The sequence below is a fragment of the Mustela nivalis genome (genome assembly GCF_964662115.1).
Source record: "Mustela nivalis genome assembly, chromosome: 19".
Lineage (NCBI taxonomy): Eukaryota > Metazoa > Chordata > Mammalia > Carnivora > Mustelidae > Mustela > Mustela nivalis.
The window spans coordinates 19732407-19752430 of NC_139038.1; the positions used below are offsets into that span (position 1 = coordinate 19732407).

The 20024-nt window shown below is 46.4% G+C and overlaps 1 protein-coding gene across 1 annotated transcript; it reads left to right on the forward strand.

Annotated features, from left to right (window-relative positions):
* Window positions 1-55: 55 nt before the first annotated feature.
* On the forward strand, window positions 56-18804 carry ZKSCAN2 (zinc finger with KRAB and SCAN domains 2). The gene is made up of 7 exons (XM_082714677.1): window positions 56-1147; window positions 2127-2313; window positions 4907-4995; window positions 5324-5450; window positions 8572-9258; window positions 11417-11908; window positions 14265-18804. Exons 1-7 carry the CDS (start codon window positions 740-742, stop codon window positions 15182-15184), a joined length of 2910 nt encoding a protein of 969 aa, XP_082570803.1. The 5' UTR covers window positions 56-739; the 3' UTR covers window positions 15185-18804.
* Window positions 18805-20024: the final 1220 nt, after the last annotated feature.

Sequence of the window (20024 nt, forward strand, 5' to 3'; positions counted from 1 at the left end):
GTCGCGGGCGGCGCATGCGTGGCCGCGGCTCCCAGCGCCCCCCGCGCAGTCCGCGGGCGGAGCGGACCAGGCCGCGCACGGGACCGACGACCGTCCCCTCCGAGGGCTCGCGGGGTCCCGCGGAGTCGTTCCCCTCAGGGGCCGAACCGCCTGGCGGTCTTTTCCGTGGCGTGCGGAGGGCTCCCGAGGACTGTCGGGACCGCCTCGGGCCCTAAAGAGCCCGGCGCTGCCCTCGGACACGGCCGGCCCCACCGGGCCACCCGCAGCGGCCTGGGCGCGCCGCGCGGGCCGAGCCTCGCCCCTCGGACCCCGAACCCCCGGGCCGGGCGGGGCCTGCCCATGCGGCCCCACCCACCCGGGGCCTCGCCTCCCCGGGGCCCAGCCCCCTCCCGGCCTGCCGTCCGCCCCCGCCCACCCCTCCTTCTGCCCCCCACCCCCACCCCCGATTTTCCCCGGGTTCCCCGGCCTTGCTCTTTCGGACCTTGCACTGAAAGACATGCATCCTGGAAAACCACATCGTGTTTGCAGAAGAGGCCGGGGTGGGGACCTTAGGGTACACGTTCTCCTTTCCCAGCGTCTAGGATGGATTTGATGAGCGCCCCCGGAGGGCCCCGTTGCGGCCGCCGGCCGTGTTCTCACTTCCTTGCCGTCCCCCTTCCAAAGATCGTTACGCAGAGAAGCCTCGGAGGTTTATGAGTCTCCGTGGAACTAGACGTGAGGTTGACCACCGGGTCGGAGCATGGCCGCATCCCTGCACCCTCCGACCGATGAGGCTCCCTTGGAGGTGGAGGGATGCTTCGTAATGAAGGTGGAGAAGGACCCCGAGTGGGCCGCGGAACCCGCTCTGGCAGGCTCGGAGGGCGCCGAGGCCGAGACCCTTCGCAGATGCTTCCGGCAGTTCTGTTACGACGATGTGACCGGACCCCATGAAGCTTTCAGCAAACTCTGGGAACTTTGCTGCCGGTGGCTGAAGCCCGAAATGCGTTCCAAGGAGCAGATCCTTGAGCTGCTGGTGATTGAACAGTTTCTCACCATTTTACCCAAGAAGATTCAGGCGTGGGCGCAGAAGCAGTGTCCGGAGAGCGGAGAGGAGGCGGTGGCCCTGGTCGTACATTTGGAGAAAGAGACTGGAAGGCTAAGACAGCAGGTGAGAGAGGATTTTCCAAATAGTTGTATTTAGAAGGCGATGGGTAAGTGCAGGGGGGCGGGGGGGCGGGAGGCAGGGATGCCTTGCAGATGGGGCTTATGGACGGAGAAACCGTACTAATGAGAGACCTTTAAAGTGACTGGAAAGAGGATCGGAATTTCATATTAAATCGGGAGGAAAACAAAAAAAAAAAAAACCTTGCTTGAAATAGGGTTTTGCAAATGAAGTTAAACACTGTGCCTCTAAGTGTTTGTTCACGTCTTTTGTGTAATGTTTCCCAAAAATTCTATGAGAGAACAATACATTAGGCTTTGCAGGGTTGGACTTTGGCAGCCTGATTTTCAAGAGGGCTGTTTTTTGCAAAGAAAGCAAGCACAGACTTCATCAGTTATCCCAGGGTCCTCTCTACTCTTGCAGTGCGTGTCTTCTGAGGGGCCCTCGATGCCATCATCCTGGTCACTCTTCTCTAGTTGAACCAGCAGATCTTCGTTTGTCAGTGGTATTTCTCGGTCTTCTAGTTGTTTTCAGCAGCCCTTTCATTAACCTCCTGAAATCCTGCAAGATTTGCAGTTTCACCTTGCTCAGGATTTGCATTTGTATAAAGACCTATCAGCAGGCTGCTGTGTTGGTCAGGGATATCCACTACATGTGGAAATTAATTGTATATTTTCAGTTCACTGGTGAATTTATTTCGCTGCTCTGTGCAAGGACGTAGTATCTATTCTCATAATAAGGAGGCTGTGTATTTTACTCTTGATAGATTTTTTCCCCCTCTGTAAACTAATAAAGAGCACTCTCCTGTTGCCTTATCCCTAGACTTCTGGACAGTACTGTTCACCTAATGCCCTTGGACACTCCATTGGGAATGGAGTGAAATTTTCATTCCTTCTCACATCTTCTGTCCTTCTTTGATGTCTTTCTGGGGGAAGTTTGGCCGTCTCTGGCCTCTTTCCATTATGGCATTGGCTTTATTTCCCAGGTCAGCAGTCCTGTGCACTCAGAGAAGCAGGTCCCCCTTGGAGCAGCATGGGAGGTAACAGACTTTCAGCCAGAGCAGGTGGAGACCCAACCCAGAGTGGTGTCTCTGGAGGAAGCTAGAAGCCTCCACTCAGGACACGAAGAGCAGCTGAACCGAAAGAGAGAGCATCGGCCCTTACCCAAGAATGGTAAGAAGAACTCGGAGCATTCCCAGGGCAGAGATCATGGCAGATGCATGTTATAACCCTAACACCATGACTTGCTTAGAGTAGGATCCCCTTAATATGTATTTGAAAATAAATTGAATATTTGGGGAGCAAGGGTTCATTCACTTAAGAGTTGGTAATATGTACAGCATAAGTAAGAGGCATCTTAAAGATGGACTCTGGGAAAACTTTCCCAGACTGGCCTCAGGTCTTGCTATGAAATTTAAGAATCTCCATTCCATAACCAGCATGTGTTTTTCAGTCCTGCTGTGTATATGTGTCTGTCTTTTTGGCTGACTATAAACAACTTTAAAAACTGTTTGGAAAGGGAAACAAGGTGTGTGTGTGTGTTTTGTTTTGTTTTTTTTAAGATTTTATTTATTTACTTGAGAGAGGGAGAGGGAGAAGCAGACTCCCTGCTGAGTGAGGAGCCCAATGTGGGGCTCCATCCCAGGACCTTGAGATCATGACCTGAGCCAAAGGTAGGCGCTTAATCGACTGAGCCACCCAGGTGCCCCAAAATATTTACTTTAAAAAATTGACTCCCTGGGGCGCCTGGGTGGCTCAGTGGGTTAAAGCCTCTGCCTTCGGCTCAGGTCATGATCCCATGGTCCTGGGATCGAGCCCCACATCAGGCTCTCTGCTCCACAGGGAGCCTGCCTCCTCCCCTCTCTCTCTGCCTGCCTCTATGCCTGCTTGTGATCTCTGTCTGTCAAATAAATAAATAAAATCTTAAAAAATATATATATATATAAAAAAAAATTGACTCTCAAGTGAGACATCACAGAAGTAGCATATGAGAGCGGTAAACAAGAAGATTTCATGGAGGAGGGAGCACAGGCTTCCTTGCTGCCTGGACATTAATAAGTCATGTAGGAGGAAATTGAACACCTGGAGCTCCGTGATCTCTAGGACCCCCGCCTCGTGTCAGGCTGAGAGAGGGGGATGGGAAGATCACTGAACCCACAGTGGGAGGCTTGGGCTCATATCTTTTTGTCTCTGTATCTCGGTCTATCTGTCCTTGGGCAAGTAATATGGAAAGGAGCATTAACACACACAGGTTCAGCGATTAGGCAGACAACCAGGACACAAAACTTAGCTCCGCCGTCCATTCTCTATGTGGCCTTGGTCAGGTTACTTCTCAAACTTCCTGTCCTGTCATTTGTAAAAGGAAAATAATAAGAGTGTTAATGTAGGTTAAAAGAAGCAGCGTGAAGAGACCAGTACATATAGTGGTCAATAAATGTTAGTTCCCTTTCTCCCATAATGGCACGATTATTTTTAAACTTCAAATCTCAGACAGATTTTACACACCCCTCACCAAGTGGCAGGATTTACTGCTGTGTACTCAACCTCCTTATCTTTCCTGAAATTCATATTGTGATAGAAATCATTACAAAGATTAAATCCAGATGTTTTCTGGATTTCAGAGTTCCCCTGGATTACATGCTGTCAGTTACTTTAGCTGATAAGCTTAGTCCAATAAGTGTATGGTGTTTCTGGATTTCACAGGGTGACAAGGCGTTCACAATGTGGAAAAGTGTGTTCTGTTGAGGTTCTTAGCAGGACAGGGCCGCTGTAGCCGGCCACTCCCCCTGTCTCCATAACAGCTCACTAAGAAGCAGACACTGAATAGTATCTGCGCTTTTTACCTTTTTTTATTTTTTTCAAACGTGAAAATCCTTTTTTGGATTTCTTTTAGTTAGCAAACATAGTTACTAATGTATGCCTTTTATAAAAACAAAGTGGCATAACAGGAACTTTCGAAAAGCAGGGGATATCTGTAATACATTTCCAGGGAAGTAATCCAGTTTGCTTCTTTAGAGAGTAGTGGAGCAAGTTCTTAAGTTCTTGATCACAGTAATATTCATTCTGGAAGTTTTCCCTAGATTGCGAGTTCCAGAGTAGAAGTTAGACAGTTAGAGGCAGACTGTGCTATATGTATGTGTCTATATCTTCCTCCTACCTTTTGAGGGAGTGTACTATGTATTCGCTTGTGTGTCCAGGACTATGTATCTATGTGTGGTAACTTCTTTAGCATATTAAAGAATTGATCAACTCATACCAGGGATTACAAACTGATAACTCACATGTCAAGTCAGACTTGTTGTGTTTTACCTACAGAGGGTTTTTGTTTGGGGTTTTATCATTTGTTCGTTTGAGTTCTCAGGGTTTAAAATTTTTGAGATTCTTATACAGAAGTCCAGATTTCTGGCTTCTCCTGAAAATATGAGTAGCTCTAACTATAGCAGGCCCAGTGTTTCCCAATGAAGCATTAAGTGGAAGTGGGCATTGGCTGTGTACCCTTTCCGTGGTGTACGTGCTCTGCAGTTCCCCCATTCCTTACCTGGCCCCCTTCATAATGCACTTTGTCTGCTAACTCCCTAAAAGCATTCACACATATGAGCTCTGCTTCAGGGTACCATGGTTCAGGCATTGTTCTGAACTCATTGATGAAATGATCAATTTATACTTGTTGGGGGATTTTTATGCATCTTCATTTCTTAAAAGGAGAGGCTGCGTGGATTAAAGGTCCAGAGCCCAGAACCCTGATTGTTTCTTTCTCTTCTTACAGCTCGGCCTTCTCCCTGGGTTCTTGCTCCTGCTAATGAATGGAACATGGATCAGGAAGTAACAACCACACGACTACCTGTTGTGTCTCAGGTACATTACCTTCTCTCTGCCTTCCTAGGATATTCAGCCCCAATGATTTCCTGTGCCTTCACTGTCTTCAAACTTTTATACTCCTCCAAGAGCCTATTCCCCCTTGACTCCTTTTACAGAGAAGACTGGACCCAGACTTCTGAGTAATGAGACTCCTTGCTGGATTTGATTCTTTATAATATCTTCTGCTTCATTTGGCACATCCTACACACTTGGTTTCCTGATTTTAATTCTTCTTTGGGGCCCTTCTTTGTTTCCTCCATGATCATTCATCCTCTGAAGACCCGTATGGTTATCTTGGTAGTCATTGCTGTTAGTGTTGTTACAGGGACCAGTGAAAGATGTCCACATGGCGAGAGGTTTTTCCTACAAAAAGAGCGTACATCAGATTCCCGCTCACAGAGACCTGTACCGGGATATTAGGAAAGAGAGTGTTGGGAACATGGTCTCCCTGGGTAAGGATTCTTTCCCTTTTCACATAAAAAATTGGGGGATTTTTGATATCTTTATTTCTACTGATGATACAATAGCTATGACTGTCCACACCTACAGGACCTCCGCGGATTGTCCGGTCATTTCTGTGGCCGGCTCACCAGACCTAGCGACCACTTCTCCGTGCTGTCTTCCTCATTCCTTCCTTTCTCCCAGTTTAAAATATATTCGTATTCTCCTGACGTAGGGTGAAAACACTGGCAAGGTGTTCTATACAACTTTCACGTTCATACTACTTAAATATAAGCTTATACATACCCATTAGACTACAAGCTCTGTACAGTCACAAGGTCTTTGATGATATGCCCTTGTTTAACTGCAGTAACCCAACACTTTGCATACAGCTAGATGCATGGGTGGAGGGCCAGCAAATGATTGTTGAATGGATAAATCTTACAGATGGAAGGAAAAAGATAATTTCAATACAATACAAGTGTGTTGTGAATAATTTAAGTAGCACAAAATCACAGGCACACATAACCACTGTTGTATCACTTTACAGGCAAACTTCTGAAGGATTTGTCACTGCAGTGGACATAAGTATAGTTCATTCATACATAAGCTAAAAGTTGAGGACTGATTATTAATAAAATTACAGGCCTAGGGGCACCTGGGTGGCTTAGTAGGTTAAAGCCTCTGCCTTCGGCTCAGGTCATGATCCCAGGGGTCCTGGGACCACACATTGGGCTCTCTGCTCAGCAGGGAGCCTGTTTCCCCCTCTTTCTCTCTGCCTGCCTCTCTACTTATGATCTCTGTCAAATAAATAAATAAAATCTTAAAAAAAGAAAAGGAAATTACAGGCCTAACGTGTACTAACCCACACTGGAGAGGCTATAAACATGTGCTAATAGGGTAGCCACTAGCCACACAGGGCAATTTAATTTTATACAATTAATTAAAATTAAATAAAGTTAAAAATTCAGTTCCTCAGTGGCTGTAGCCACTGTCAGGATATTTGACAGCTGTATTGAACAGCACAATTACAGAGCATTGCTGTCATCCCAGAAAGTTCCATTGGACAACACTACCTATAGATACCAAAGTATAGAGATTATAAAACAGGCTGTGCCAACTCAGCAAATAAAGATACACCAAGGATTATTTATAATTAGAAAGCAATTAAGGCAACTAAAAACAATGAGCAACGTAGGGTGGCACTGATGACACAGTGGTAGCGAGGCGGCCATCCCAGAGCGGCAGGCATTCCAGCCGTCTGCCTGGGTTGCACACACGGGCGCTTCCTAGCGTGACCTCAGTTTACACGGCACCCAGACCTAGCAGCGTGCTGCGTGAGAGTCCTGAGTCAGGTGTGAGATCCCTCTAGTGGGATGGGGATCATCCTCGGAGAATTCAGATATAGACCAGCACCTTCACACGTACAGTCTTGAATAAGATGGTCTGAACTGCGTAGGTCCGTTTCTACATGGATTTTTTTTTTTCAGTAAATATGTATAGAACTGTGAATATATTTTCTCTCCCTTATGACTTTTTTTTTTTTAAGATTTTATTTATTTGGCAGAGTTCACAGGTAGGCAGAGAGGCAGGCAGATAGAGAGAGGGAAGCAGTCTCCCTGCTGAGCAGAGAGCCCGATGTGGGACTTGATCCCAGGACCCTGAGATCACGACCTGAGCCGAAGGCAGTGGCTTAACCCACTGAGCCACCCAGGCGCCCCCTTATGACTTTTTTAATAACATTGTCTTTTCTCTAATTTGCTTTATTATGGGAATACAGTATGCAATTATATATAATACACAAAATACTTGTTAGTGGACTGTGTTGTCAGTAAGGCTTCCAGTCAGTAGTAGGCTCTTAGTAGTTAAGTTTTGGGGGAGTCAGAAGTTATACACGGATTTTTGACTGCATAGGCTGGGTTGCCTAGCCCCGCCTTTGTTCGAGGGTCAACTGTGAAGACATGTAGAAAGACCCAGACCAGAGACACCTGCCCCAATCCTTTATCATAGGTTGTAAACTCGCGGCTTATGGACTCAGTCTAGCCTATACACATATTTTGGCCTTGCTCAGCATTTTAATTTGCTCTTAGTCTGTAAACCTGGATATCCTGTGTCTCTTGAAAAATCAAATGTCAGACACTATGGGCCTACCTTCTCACCATCTGCCTGGCCTTTCTAGATATTCAAGCTTTCATCAATCCTACACTTACCTCTCTCATGTAAAAATAAACAGCCAATCTCCATCCCCAGAGTTCTTTCAGAAAGGATTTGATGTGATGCTGCTTCTTCTTGACAATTCCGTGAAGTTTCTGTTTGTGTTATCTAGAAGAAAATCAAATTTTATTACATACCTGTTGGGTGTTAGGTACTTTACAGATAATCATTTATTTAATATTCCCAGCATTTCTGGGAATAGGGGCCAGCATTCCCTAGGCAACCGAAGCTCAGAGATTAAGAAACATCCCTCTGGGTCAAAAGTAAAGCAGGGTGTACGGGGGTCAGGGTTCACATTTAAGACATGTTGATCTCCACAGCACCATGAGGCAACAAGCTGTCTGTGTGCTTCCTTCTCCTTCCATCTCTTTCCTATTAACCTTGCCACACGTATCCCCAAATTCTTGATGTATCTGTCCTAGCCCCAGTGTGTGTGTGTGTGTGTGTGTGTGTGTACCTGCATATGTTGGGGTGGGGGTGGGAGTGTGTGGGGACCAGTATGAGCACACTTGGTTCCATGAGTAACAAATACTGGTTACAGCAGATGCTGAACCCTGCACAATGTTAGACACTGAGAGGGAATCACAGGTAATAGAATATATGTTTCTTACCCTTAAAGGTTTTCCCTTAAGAACTAGCAAGAGAAAGAAATGGTATATACATGAGAAGTAACCTGATAGTATAAGTTAGCAGATGATTGTGCCAAAGAAGAGAGGTGTAAGGGTAACTCTAAATATACCATCGGTAGTAAGAATGACCATGCTGTGTTCTGTCATGGTTGAGGAAGGCTCTAGACGAGAGGGGACAAAGCGTTTCGAGGATAGGTGCGGACAAGTGTCCAGGAGGGCCTGCTAGAGCCACAGATGAGGGCATGCAGCTCTGACCTCTGGTTTAACATGAAATGTGTTTCTCTCGCAGGAAGTACTGTGTCTGTGTCTAACAAGATTGCCCAGCTGGAGCAAAGAAAGGAGCCATGGACCCTGGGTCTGCACTCTTCTAACAAAAGGAGTATTATTCTACGAAGCAACCACATCAAGGAGAAGCCAGTTCACACGGCTCAGATCCCTGCGCGCAGAGCGGGGAGAGTGTGGGGCGAACAGCAGCACTGGGGTTTGGAAGATGAGAAGATAGCGGGCGTGCACTGGAGCTATGAGGAAACAAAGACTTTCCTTGCCATTCTCAAGGAGTCTCGCTTTTATGAGACGCTGCAGGCTTGTCCCCGAAACAGCCAAGTGTACGGGGCTGTGGCTGAGTGGCTTCGTGAGTGTGGCTTCCTCCGAACACCAGAACAGTGTCGCACCAAGTTCAAAAGCCTCCAGAAGAGCTATCGGAAGGTGAGAAATGGCCATGTGCTGGAACCCTGTGCCTTCTTTGAGGACATGGACGCTCTGTTGAACCCTGCAGCCCATGCTTCATCTGCTGATAAGCCAAAGGAGATTCTCTCTCTCCCCAGACTAAAGAGAGTTGATATCGGTGCTAAAGAACGGGTCAGTTTGGTGGAGGAGGAAGATGCCGCAGAAGAATCTGATGGTGATGAAATGGGCGTTGAATTTATCCGGAAGTCTGAGATTCGTGGTGCCCCTGTCTTGTTTCAGAACCTGAGTGGTAAGAATTGTGCTCTTTCCTTCGGGTATGAAAATGGATTATATGGGCTTATAGTAAATAGAGTCAGTAGACCAGAGGCAGCCTAATTTGGGGAGTGCTGCCGTGAGCACCTTGCCACTAATCACCGAACGTACTCTCAGGTGTCCGCTGCTGCCCCTGGTGCAGTCTGAGCAGTGGCTGTGACAGTTCTTTCTTGGGCTAGAGCACAGCATGGATTGGAGTATTTGGAGCCTGTGGAAGGAAGTTAAATAAAGTCAAAGGACCCTGGAGAGCCCTCATCTGAGGATTGGTAGAAACCAGCCAGTTGTGTTGAATTATAATAAGGCAAAGATACATTGTTATACTACCTAGGATGACCAGTAAAAGACTGTATAGCTGAAGAAAGTAAAAAATTGTAATTGTAGAAGACAAGAAAGGAGAGAAAAAGGAACACAAAGTAGATGAGTCTAATGGAAAACACAGTAAGATGGTAGACATATATCCAAATATGTCATTAGTTATAGACTTAAAAGACCATCAATCATTAAAAAAAATGAAATATTGCTTACAAGAGATATGTGTGAAGTATAAGACACAAAGACCTTGAAATTAAAAGATGGGGAAAGATATACCACATACAATATAAACAAAATCTTATGTCGAAATTGGGGACATGCAGAACTAACCCAGCAGTGAACAACTAGGTGACAGTAGACACATCCTGTAAGTACTCTGAAATTCCGTTTTCTCATCAGTAAAACCTGACAGGATTCCAGGATCATTAGTTTTAAATGAAGTAATAGATAAAAATTGAGAAAGGCATTGTGCAAATGTTAAACACAAACATCTCAATTCTTTGTGATATGCATGAAAAAAAAGGATAGGCAGGAATTATTCTGGCGAAATTCAGTGAGACATAGCCAGGCGTCACTATTATTAGGAAAGTTTCTCCACTCTACCTTGGGAAAAGATGGTAAGTTCTAGGGGATTCTGGGTGGCACAGTCAATTAAGTGTCCTCCTTCTGCTCGGGTCATGATCCCAGGGTCCTGGGATCGAGCCCCACAGGGTCCTGCTCAGCAGGGAGTCTGCTTCTTCTACTCCCTCTGGCCCCCACTCATGCTCTATTTCTCTCTCTAATAATAATTAATAATAAATTTGTTGTTATGAATTTTATATTAATATGAACTGTAATTTATAATTAATTATATAAATATGATTATGTTTATTATATGTGATATATAATATATATATTACTTATATAATTTTATATGTAGTTGTATATGAATATAATTATAATATAATAAGTCATATCTAATCATAAATAATAATATTTTTTAAAAGATGGTAAGTTCTTAGAGTGGAAAAATAAATCAGGCTAGGAGAGCTGGGGGTCCACCCATGACTCTATCTATTCAAAAGAGATATAGCTCAGGAAAACACAGGGAAGATACATTGTGCACGGACAGGTGCTCCCCAATCTGGAAATCCGTAGACAGGAGGGTGGCCCCAAGCTCGGCCTGGAGGAGAGCACGGGGTAAGACTGAGGAGAGAAGTGACTTCTTCCTGCTTACAAAACAGACAAAAAGCATGGTTTAACAAACTGCTCAGACATGTCCTGAAAAGTTTGATTCTGCCATAGACGCAGAACATCTGCTTGTCTTGCAAGTCATTTCATCTCTTACAGTAGAGGACTCAGTGACATCAAAAATGACTCTAGATGTAGTTCTGCTCTTCAAGGAAGACTCGTTAAAAAAGTGTCCTAGTCTGTTAGTTTTAACCGTTTAGAAAAGACCTGTGTATCCTTGGCTAATCGCCGTAGCAGTGGCAGATCGGAGGGACTACATTCTTCCTCTACCAAATAAACTTTGAGATCAGTTTAACAATTTCAGTTTAAAAATCCTATTGGGATGTTGACTTTATAGATTCATTTGAGAACTGAATCTGTACAACTTGAGTCTTCCTATCTGGAAACATAGTGTCTCTCCATTTGTTCTAGTTAATTTATGTCTTTCAGTAAATTACAGGTTTTTTTATAGAGACCCTCGATTTTTTGCACATTTTCTCCCCCAGCAGGTCATGGTTCCTGTTGCCACCATGAAGGGGATCGGTTTCCTTTTACCCCTTCTGTTTTGAGGCTGCTTATGTCTTATGTCCTTGCACTTTTTCTTTCCATGGCAGGTGTGCACTGGGGGTACGAGGAAACCAAAACTTTTCTTGATATCCTCCGTGAGACTCGGTTTTATGAAGCTCTCCAAGCCTGTCATCGGAAGAGCAAGCTGTATGGCGCCGTGGCAGAACAACTGCGGGAGTGTGGCTTCCTCCGGACGCCCGAGCAGTGCCGGACCAAGTTCAAAAGCCTGCAGAAGAGCTACCGCAAGGTGAAAAACGGTCACGTGCTGGAGTCCTGTGCGTTCTACAAGGAGATGGATGCCCTGATTAACGCTCGGGCCCCTGCCCCTTCCGCCAGCGCTCCAGAAGAAATCCCATCACCCTCAGGGCAAGAAGGAGAGGATACTGAAATTGAACCCCAGGAACCGACAGGCTGGGAACCTGAGGAGACCGCACAAGAGGCGATGGTAGAAGATTCTGGCAGTGAGAGAATGAGTGAAGAGGACACTGTGCAAGAGTCGGAGTTCCAGGGGCCTCCAGGTCTACTGCAAAGCCCGAATGGTAAGGACCATCGAGGGGGAAGGGTGATTTACCGAAGAATCAGTAACTCTCCGCATGTCGCCCATGGGTATTTATTCCTTAAACAGGTGTTTGAGGAGCCTGTGCTGTGTGAGGAATGGGGGATCTAGCAGTGAATAAAACAAAGTGTCTTTCTCGTGGTGCTTCTATTCAAGGAAGTTGCTGACGTTCTAGTGATTCAGTCCTTGGGATCTCAGCCTCCGTTTTGTCTGTATGGGTCAGTGTTTCATATCATCTGAAAAAGACAGAGGCAAAATGAGAGAGAGACTTGACCGCACGTTTCAGCAGACTGCTGGTGCCCTCGCGGGCATCTGTCCCCACAGCAGCCCGGACTTAAAATTTCACAACTAAAATCACGGTCTTCCTTCCTGTACCTTGGCTCTTCCCTGTGTCCTCCCACACCCAGACTTAAAACTTTAGAGACGTTTTGATGCTTTCTCTCTGATTATTTGCATCCAAGCAGAGAACACATTTTTCTCAGCTGTTGTACAGCTTCCGTCTGTCCCCTTGTTAGTCACCACAGCCACTACCTGTGGTGAGAGAGGTTTAGCCTTTCTCTTTCTCTTGTCTAGACTTTTGTAAAAGTCTCCAAACCAGGTTTCCCCATCAGTCTTGTTTTAAGGTTCCACAGCCATCCTCGGTCTGAGCTCATCTTATCTTTCTGTCCTTACCTGTCACGGTTTCCTTCTGCACTGTCTGCTCACGCAAAACAAATGCTAGAGAAGGGGCCTACGTGTGCTTTCTGCTAGTGTTCATATGAGAAATCGTGGTTTGAAGGCTGAAATCGTTAAGTCCTATATAACCCAGGTTTTGACTCCTGGAAACAAAGTCTTTTGGTTCCATCCCTTGTGAGTCTCATTTTGTAAATCAAGCTGCAGACCTGTCACTAAATTGTCAGACTCTATCTGAGCCAACCACAAGGCTGTGACTTCCTTCAAATCCCAGGACAATGTTGGACCCAAAGAGAACGCTTCAGAAGAATTGCTAAATGAAAGATGGCATTGTTGGGACTTTCACTGAACTTAATGGACTGATCGACGGCTGCTCTCCCCTCCCCAGCCCACACCACAGCCGCCCTACTTGGGTTGGGAGGGCGGAGGGATGTCAGCAGTTTCAACTCAGTGTATGCAAGGACAGGAATGGTAAAACCGGCAAGTAGGAGCAAGACAGCATAGCAGAATGCTTAAGAACAGGGTTTGGGGGCTGCCTGGGTGGCTCAGTAGGTTGGAGCCTGCCTTCGGCTCAGGTCATGATCCCAGGGTTCTGGGATTGAGCCCCACATCGGGCTCTCTGCTCCACGGGGAGCCTGCTTCCTCCTCTCTGTCTGCCTGCCTCTCTGCCTACTTGTGATCTCTGTCTCTCAAATAAATAAATAAATAATCTTTAAAAAAAAAAAAAAAAAAAGAACAGGGTTTGGGCATCAAACAGACCTGGATGAAGTAATACAATGTTGAGAACTTGATTCAAAATAATCTGGGTAGAGGAGCAGAAAGTGGGCGGGACTAGAGATGAGACTAGATTGGCCACGAAGAGATCATCACTTAAGTGGGGTGAGTGGTTCGCGGAAATTCCTTTCACCTACTATAGTCTCAGCTTTTCTGTATGCTTGAATTTTACATAATAAAAAGTTTATACAAAACCACAGTGAATAAGTGGCCAGGATGGAATCAGAACCAGAGCTGTGGGGTTCCAAAGCCTGTCAGTCTAGAAGACCTCCCGGAAAGGCTGGCCTCCGGTGTGCACCTTGCAGTGAGCGTGGGACATGGTGAGACGTAGACGCAGTAGAGAGAGTGAGGGCAGGGCGGTCCCCGCGTGGGGAATGGGGAGAGTCAGGCTGAATCAGGTGTGTGTGAGAGACAGCTGGAGAAAACAGCGCCAGAAACGCGGGAGGAGAAGGAAGAAATAGCCTTGGGTAGGATATGATCAGATATTGATGAACTCAGAAGTCATCGAGGAATTGGAACCTGATCGCTAGAATCTGCTATGGACACCGGGACAGCGTATTGTCGCACAGGTGTGAAATTTTGAAAGCAGGGGCAGTGGGAGAAGAACTTCAGGGAGAGCGCTAAGCTGGCCCCTGTTACTCCGGGTCTGGATGGGGAATAACAGCTTGGCTTTCAGTTCCATTCAGAAAACATTTCTGAAGGCCTGCTATGTACGAGGTGTTATTGGCTGCTCGTGGCACTGAATGAAAAGAAGGGACAATGAATCAGGTAACAGGACCCGAGGCGCCAGAGAAGTACACAGGCGTCCCAACACACAAAGCCTTGTTGGCTATGTTGTTTATGTTAATACAGGACTGGTCTAGAATCTTTATCATCTTTTTTTTTTTTTCCAGATTTTGAAATTGGAGGAAGTATCAAGGATACAACCCAGGTAATATATAAGGACATGGAGCAGCATAGGGCATTAATAGAAAAGTCTAAAAGGGTCGTTTCCCAGAACGCTGATCCAGGTAAATACCGTAGAAGGGAATGCATCTCAGGAAGACAATGGGAAACCCTCCAAGGCATCAGACAGGGAAAGCTGACATCTCAATCACGAGATTTAGGGAAAGCTGTAGGGCATCTGAGGCCTTTCATGGGGAAGAGACCCTACCGGCTGCTCAAATACGGAGAAAGCTTTGGAAGGAATGCTCGTCTTCTGTGCCGGATGTCCCACCAGAAGGAAAACCCTTATAAATGCAGTGTCTGTGGGAAGTGCTTTGGTAGAAGCAGGAGCCTAATCAGACATCAAAGAATCCACACCGGAGAAAAACCTTTTAAATGTCTTGACTGTGGGAAAAGCTTTAATGACTCCTCCAACTTCGGTGCCCACCAGAGAATCCATACTGGGGAGAAACCCTACAGGTGTGGGGAATGTGGAAAATGCTTTAGTCAGAGCTCGAGTCTCATCATACATCAGAGAACCCACACTGGAGAGAAGCCCTACCAGTGTGGGGAGTGTGGGAAGAGCTTTACCAACAGCTCCCATTTCAGCGCCCACCGCAGGGTCCACACGGGCGAGAACCCCTACAAATGTGTGGATTGCGAGAAAAGTTTCAATAACTGTACAAGATTTCGAGAGCATCGGAGGACACACACTGGAGAGAAGCCCTATGGCTGTGCCCAGTGTGGCAAACGTTTCAGTAAGAGTTCTGTCCTCACCAAACATCGGGAAGTTCATTCCAGAGAAAAGCTTCTGCCGCACCCACCATCCACATATTCCCCAGAGAACCTGCCTAAGGGAAAGACTGATGAATTCAGGAAAACTTTTTGACGTTGACCTCTTCTCCTACGTGCCCCATTAGCCATTTTACCCCAGCCTCATCCTTGGAAGCAGTCTTTTCCTAGCTATGAAGTGTAATTCCCAAGACAAGCTTGAGAATACAAATACACTAGGAGCCCGCCTCGTATTCTCACCTCCGCCTCTAACGTGACCAGTCTGTTCCTCTCAACTTCTCCCTTAGCAAGGAGGAGAAGACATCCTGTGGGTTCAGAATGACAGTCCCTTTGGTATGTCAAGGCCTCTGCCATAGGACTGCCAAGTCCAGCAACATTCAAGGTCCCTCCACGTAGCTGAAAGTTGTTTTCAAGCAGACCCAACATGCTGAAAGTTTCCTGTTGTCCACCACATGGGAACCCGGATGCAGCTCAGTCCCAGATTTCTTGGGAGGGGTAGAACTTTCAGGCTCTGATCAGGATGACACCACATGCATCTTGGCTTGAAGATACAAGGGATAATGAGATTTTACAGCTTCCTTGAGAAGTCTGTTACACGATACACTTTGGTGTCAAGTCGATTCCCACAGCTAGGGTGGAATCCCTATATTGTCACTGAAACCAAATGTGGTTTGCCTGGCCCTCCATAGAGATGAGAAGCAACTGATTACCCATTGTGCTGACCTTCTCTGGACCGAAACCTTCTTGGCTTCTGCTTCTCTAGCCCCTAAATAATTCAATTCTTAACATTTCTCGTAAGTCCTGCACTTATCTCTTAGATGTTTTGGGGGCTCTCATCTGACTCTCCTGAACTACCAGGCCCTCTCCAGATTAAATAGGATGCATGCCTGTGGTGTGTCTCATTAAGATAAAGTAGAATCAACTCTACCCTACCGCTCTTCTGGTTCTTCCCTAGAATATGACTGGCATGTTGGCATATTTTATGCCTCCCTACCCCACATTTAGCATAATGTTCCATAATAATAGTTTTCTCAAACATTAAGGAAGTACGGAAGAAGTGCAGTAGAAACCAGACACCTTCACTGTTTCTAAGACCAGTCAGACTCCTTAGGCCTGCTCTAGATCAGATAGCCCCCTCATTCAGACCACCACCTCTGGGGCTGTTTGTTAAATACGTCATCCTTCTCCGAGCCTTGTACTTGGTCCCCATCCATAGGATCATCCACCTGATTGTAGAGCCCAGAGTAATTTATATAACTCTATAGCTTACTTAGCTTACTGAGTGAAAATGGATTTACAGAAACTTCCGATCTAGAACACGTGTCATTTTCTTCATTTACCTATTTGTCTAAAAAATCTCTTCAGTAATCTCCTAGCACTAACCCAACAGGTATTGAAGGAAGAGTCAAAATGAGGAGGAAAAAAGCAGGGAGGTAATTAATAGATTTCTGGAAATTACAGATAAAACCACGGAATCTGGTCTTCCAAGGCTGATTGCTCCAGGACGAGGCCAGTGACATTTAGACCATGACTACAGCAACCTGGGGCAGCTTTGCTTTGGGGAGGGGAAGTCCTGAGTTTGGTGGAAGGACAGCCAGAGTCCGGGCTGTGTGAAGATTCTTCTGATCTGACCTCTCTCCGCTTGGGTCAGATGTTCTCTTATTTGAAACCCTCTGGAGATCATATTTTTCCTTTGAGTACCTTTGAATCTTTCCAAGCCTGTTCCTCAGAGTTCCGAGGAGGGTAGGCAGTGTAGAAAGAAATCCAATTCATGGTGACAGAATAGGGTGTGGCCTGCTGGAAGGCAGGTGACTCAGGTACACATTGATACACGTTTGTGATTTATATTTGTTGAAGATGTTATGACTGTTCACACCTCAGTAGGTTGTGTTCCTGCGTGTGGTCTGAATTATAGACTTCTAATGGTTAAGTGCAGTGTTATGTCGTTAGTGCGCCTAGCACAGTGAGATGCGTGCGGTGCCCATGGGCGTGTGCTTGTATCGTGTAGATGTTCTGAAAATCCAGCCCTAGAGAAGATGCCCATGAATAGAAACCACCTTGTAGTAATACATACACAGGATTGATAATTATATGGGAAGCATGATTCAGGAAAGTAGATGATTTATTCCTAAGTATTAAGTACTGTTCCGTGTAAGGCCGTGTTCCAGGCACAGTAAGGGGATGCGAACATAGAGACGTGGTGCCCGTGCTCAAGGACCTGGCAGTACGACAGAGGAGGCATTGCAGCAAAGGTAATTAATGCGTTACCTTCGTGTCACTTGCAAAATGTCGGTGACGCCACTGTGAGAAAATCACTATCACCTGCAAAAGCATTTTTCTGAATTGCCTTGAATTGTATACCTCTGCGTCCCCAGCGTCCCTGACGGCAGGAACAGTGCAGGACCCATTCCTTCTCAAGTGGGGCAGACCGAGTCTGTGTGAGCTTCATTTGTCTGGGGCTGCACAGAGCTAGAACCCAAGTTCCCCTGCCGATGTTCCCAGACGTGGGTTAAGTTGCCTTCACGAACTCTGTCTCTGGGCCGAAGAAATAGAAGGTCCTGCCCACCAGCTTCGACCGAGACAACTTGCATCTTGTCTTTCTCAACTGGAGCATGAAAGTCAAAATGAATAACATATCTTTTATATCACATAGCATTGCCTTCATGAAGATCCATAGGAAAAGGGTTTTTTTCTGGGTCTCGGTACCAGGGAAAGCTCTGACCCTAAACAGGAAAAAAAAAAAGGATTTACAAACACTGTGATTTTTATAACTTACTGCTTTTTTCTCTTTGTTCCGGCTGTTGGAAAGCTCAAGAAAACGTACAAGCCGCCGCAACCAACTACCGAAAACCTCTGTTTGTTTAATCCCATCTGATTTCTTTGAAAATTACCCCAAATGCTATTTTTTAAAAGCAGTATGAACAACTGGGTATTTTGTTCTCTGACATCTTACCCAAGGCATTTGGAAACTGGCTTGTATTCCCTGCCTACACTTGCTTTGTTACCCCCACGAATACCTCCAGTTCCTACCAGTGATTTTATTACACATACAACCTTACTTGTCCATAAATCTTCTTTAAAGAAGGAAGCTTCACACATACGTTTAAATCGTTCTGGGCAGCCTGCCCGAGGGGAGTGAGCATTAGACCAGAAGCCGAAAAGGACACATCTCCGCCTCGTCGCTATCACTTACTGAGCGTCCTTTGACAAACCTCAGCCTCTCTGGGCTGGTGCTCCTTATCTGGAGAGATGCTGAACTTGATTGCCAAGACTGCTCTGGCTCTAATGTTTAGTGAGGCTGCAGGCTTTAAGACCAGGTAGCCAGCCTGGTCCGCGGTGGCAGGCGGCATCCAGGCCACACTGAACCCACTTCATACTTTAGGAAGAGGGAGGCCGTGAGCAGCCCAGGAGCTTGCACAGTGAGGAGAAAGGACACATCACTCAGCCCCTGGAGCTCCTTGGTAGCCGATGGCAAGCAGCTGGAGGGAAGAAAACCCATATGTGAGATCTGATGCCCAGTGACGGACGAGACTCCGCTAGGAAGGAGATGGGGAAGCCCCAAATGCAAGGTGTGTGTGAGCAGCTTGTGCACCTGTTCGCTTTGGCCTCTGCGTGCATTCCAGGTATAAATGTATGTCTCTTCATTGTTTCGTACTCACGTTCACGTAGATGTCCACTTGAAAACTTGTCTGTGAAATAAATGTCAAAAATAAATGACTCCCGGGGTTTTTGTCATAATTTGAAGGAGGTTTTCCATTAAAGGAAAAGAGAACTTATCCAAGAGGTCACAAAAGCAGATCCCAGTAGCTTTGTAAAGAGAGTCTCCGTGTGATCCCAGCTCCCTGCCCTCCCCACATCTCCCAGGACCCTTTGTGAGTCCCCAGCTGTCCGCGTGCAGCAGCCCTCGGAGGGACGCCTCCGCCACTGCCCCCAGCAGCAGCTCTGATTCTAGTGTGGAGTTCACCCGGATGCACGGAGCTCGTGGGTTCTGGGGGAGGCCCCCACCCACAGCCTTTCCTGGTGCTTTTAAACCAGTCTCAAGATTTCCCCAAAGAAAGCATGGCTTTGGGTTTACTGTTTTCGTTCAAAGAGTCCCAGTGGCTTCCATTTCCTTGTTCCCCTAACAATGTCAACTCCGTAGGCCAGAGAGTCAAGCGGAGTCTCGGCCACTTGGTGAGGGTGTATTTCCAGCTAATCTGGCAGGCACCATAAGAAGAACCACCAGATGGGTTTGGAGAGCCATTCACCTGAAGCTGGGGAAGATCGCATGTGTCTCTCTCGCCTGGGCTTTCCAAGCCTCTGCTCCACGCACCCAGCCACAACAGAACGCAGCATCCTCAAGAATCACAACTGCTCAGAGTCCAAGTTGAAGAGTCACTGGAAATGTTCTAGGCTTTCCGTGGGTAAATCGCCACAGCTCTTTGGGAGGAAGTGAAGATCATGGCCTGGACACTCAGGTGCGGTGTTCCGTCAGCGTTGTCCCAGATGACCTGGCCTCCGTTCACCACAGACATTTAGGTCTGTGAACTGACTCACATCTGGGAATTGGATGAGAGACTTTAAATCTCTAAGGGAAAAACAAATGTTTAAGGGCACAGATTTTCAATTCCTATAAACCAGTTACATCAATTAGACTTTAAGGGAGGAGAATGAATGTTTTTGTGTTTAAGAACTAAAAAGAATGCAGCTGGGGAAGGTGAAACATCGCCTCTTGGTCCTCCGTCTGTTCCTCTGGAAGGTGAGAAGGGTCCAAGCACCTGTCTGTGTTACTTTCCTGGGGCTGCTGCACAAATTACCACAAACTGGGTGACTTAAAACAACCGAAATTTAATCTCCCATGGTTCTGAGGCCACAAGTCAGAAATCAAGGCATCAGCATGACCAAGCTCCTTCCAAGGCTGTAGGGGAAACCCTTCCTTGCCCCTAGCTCTTGGGGAC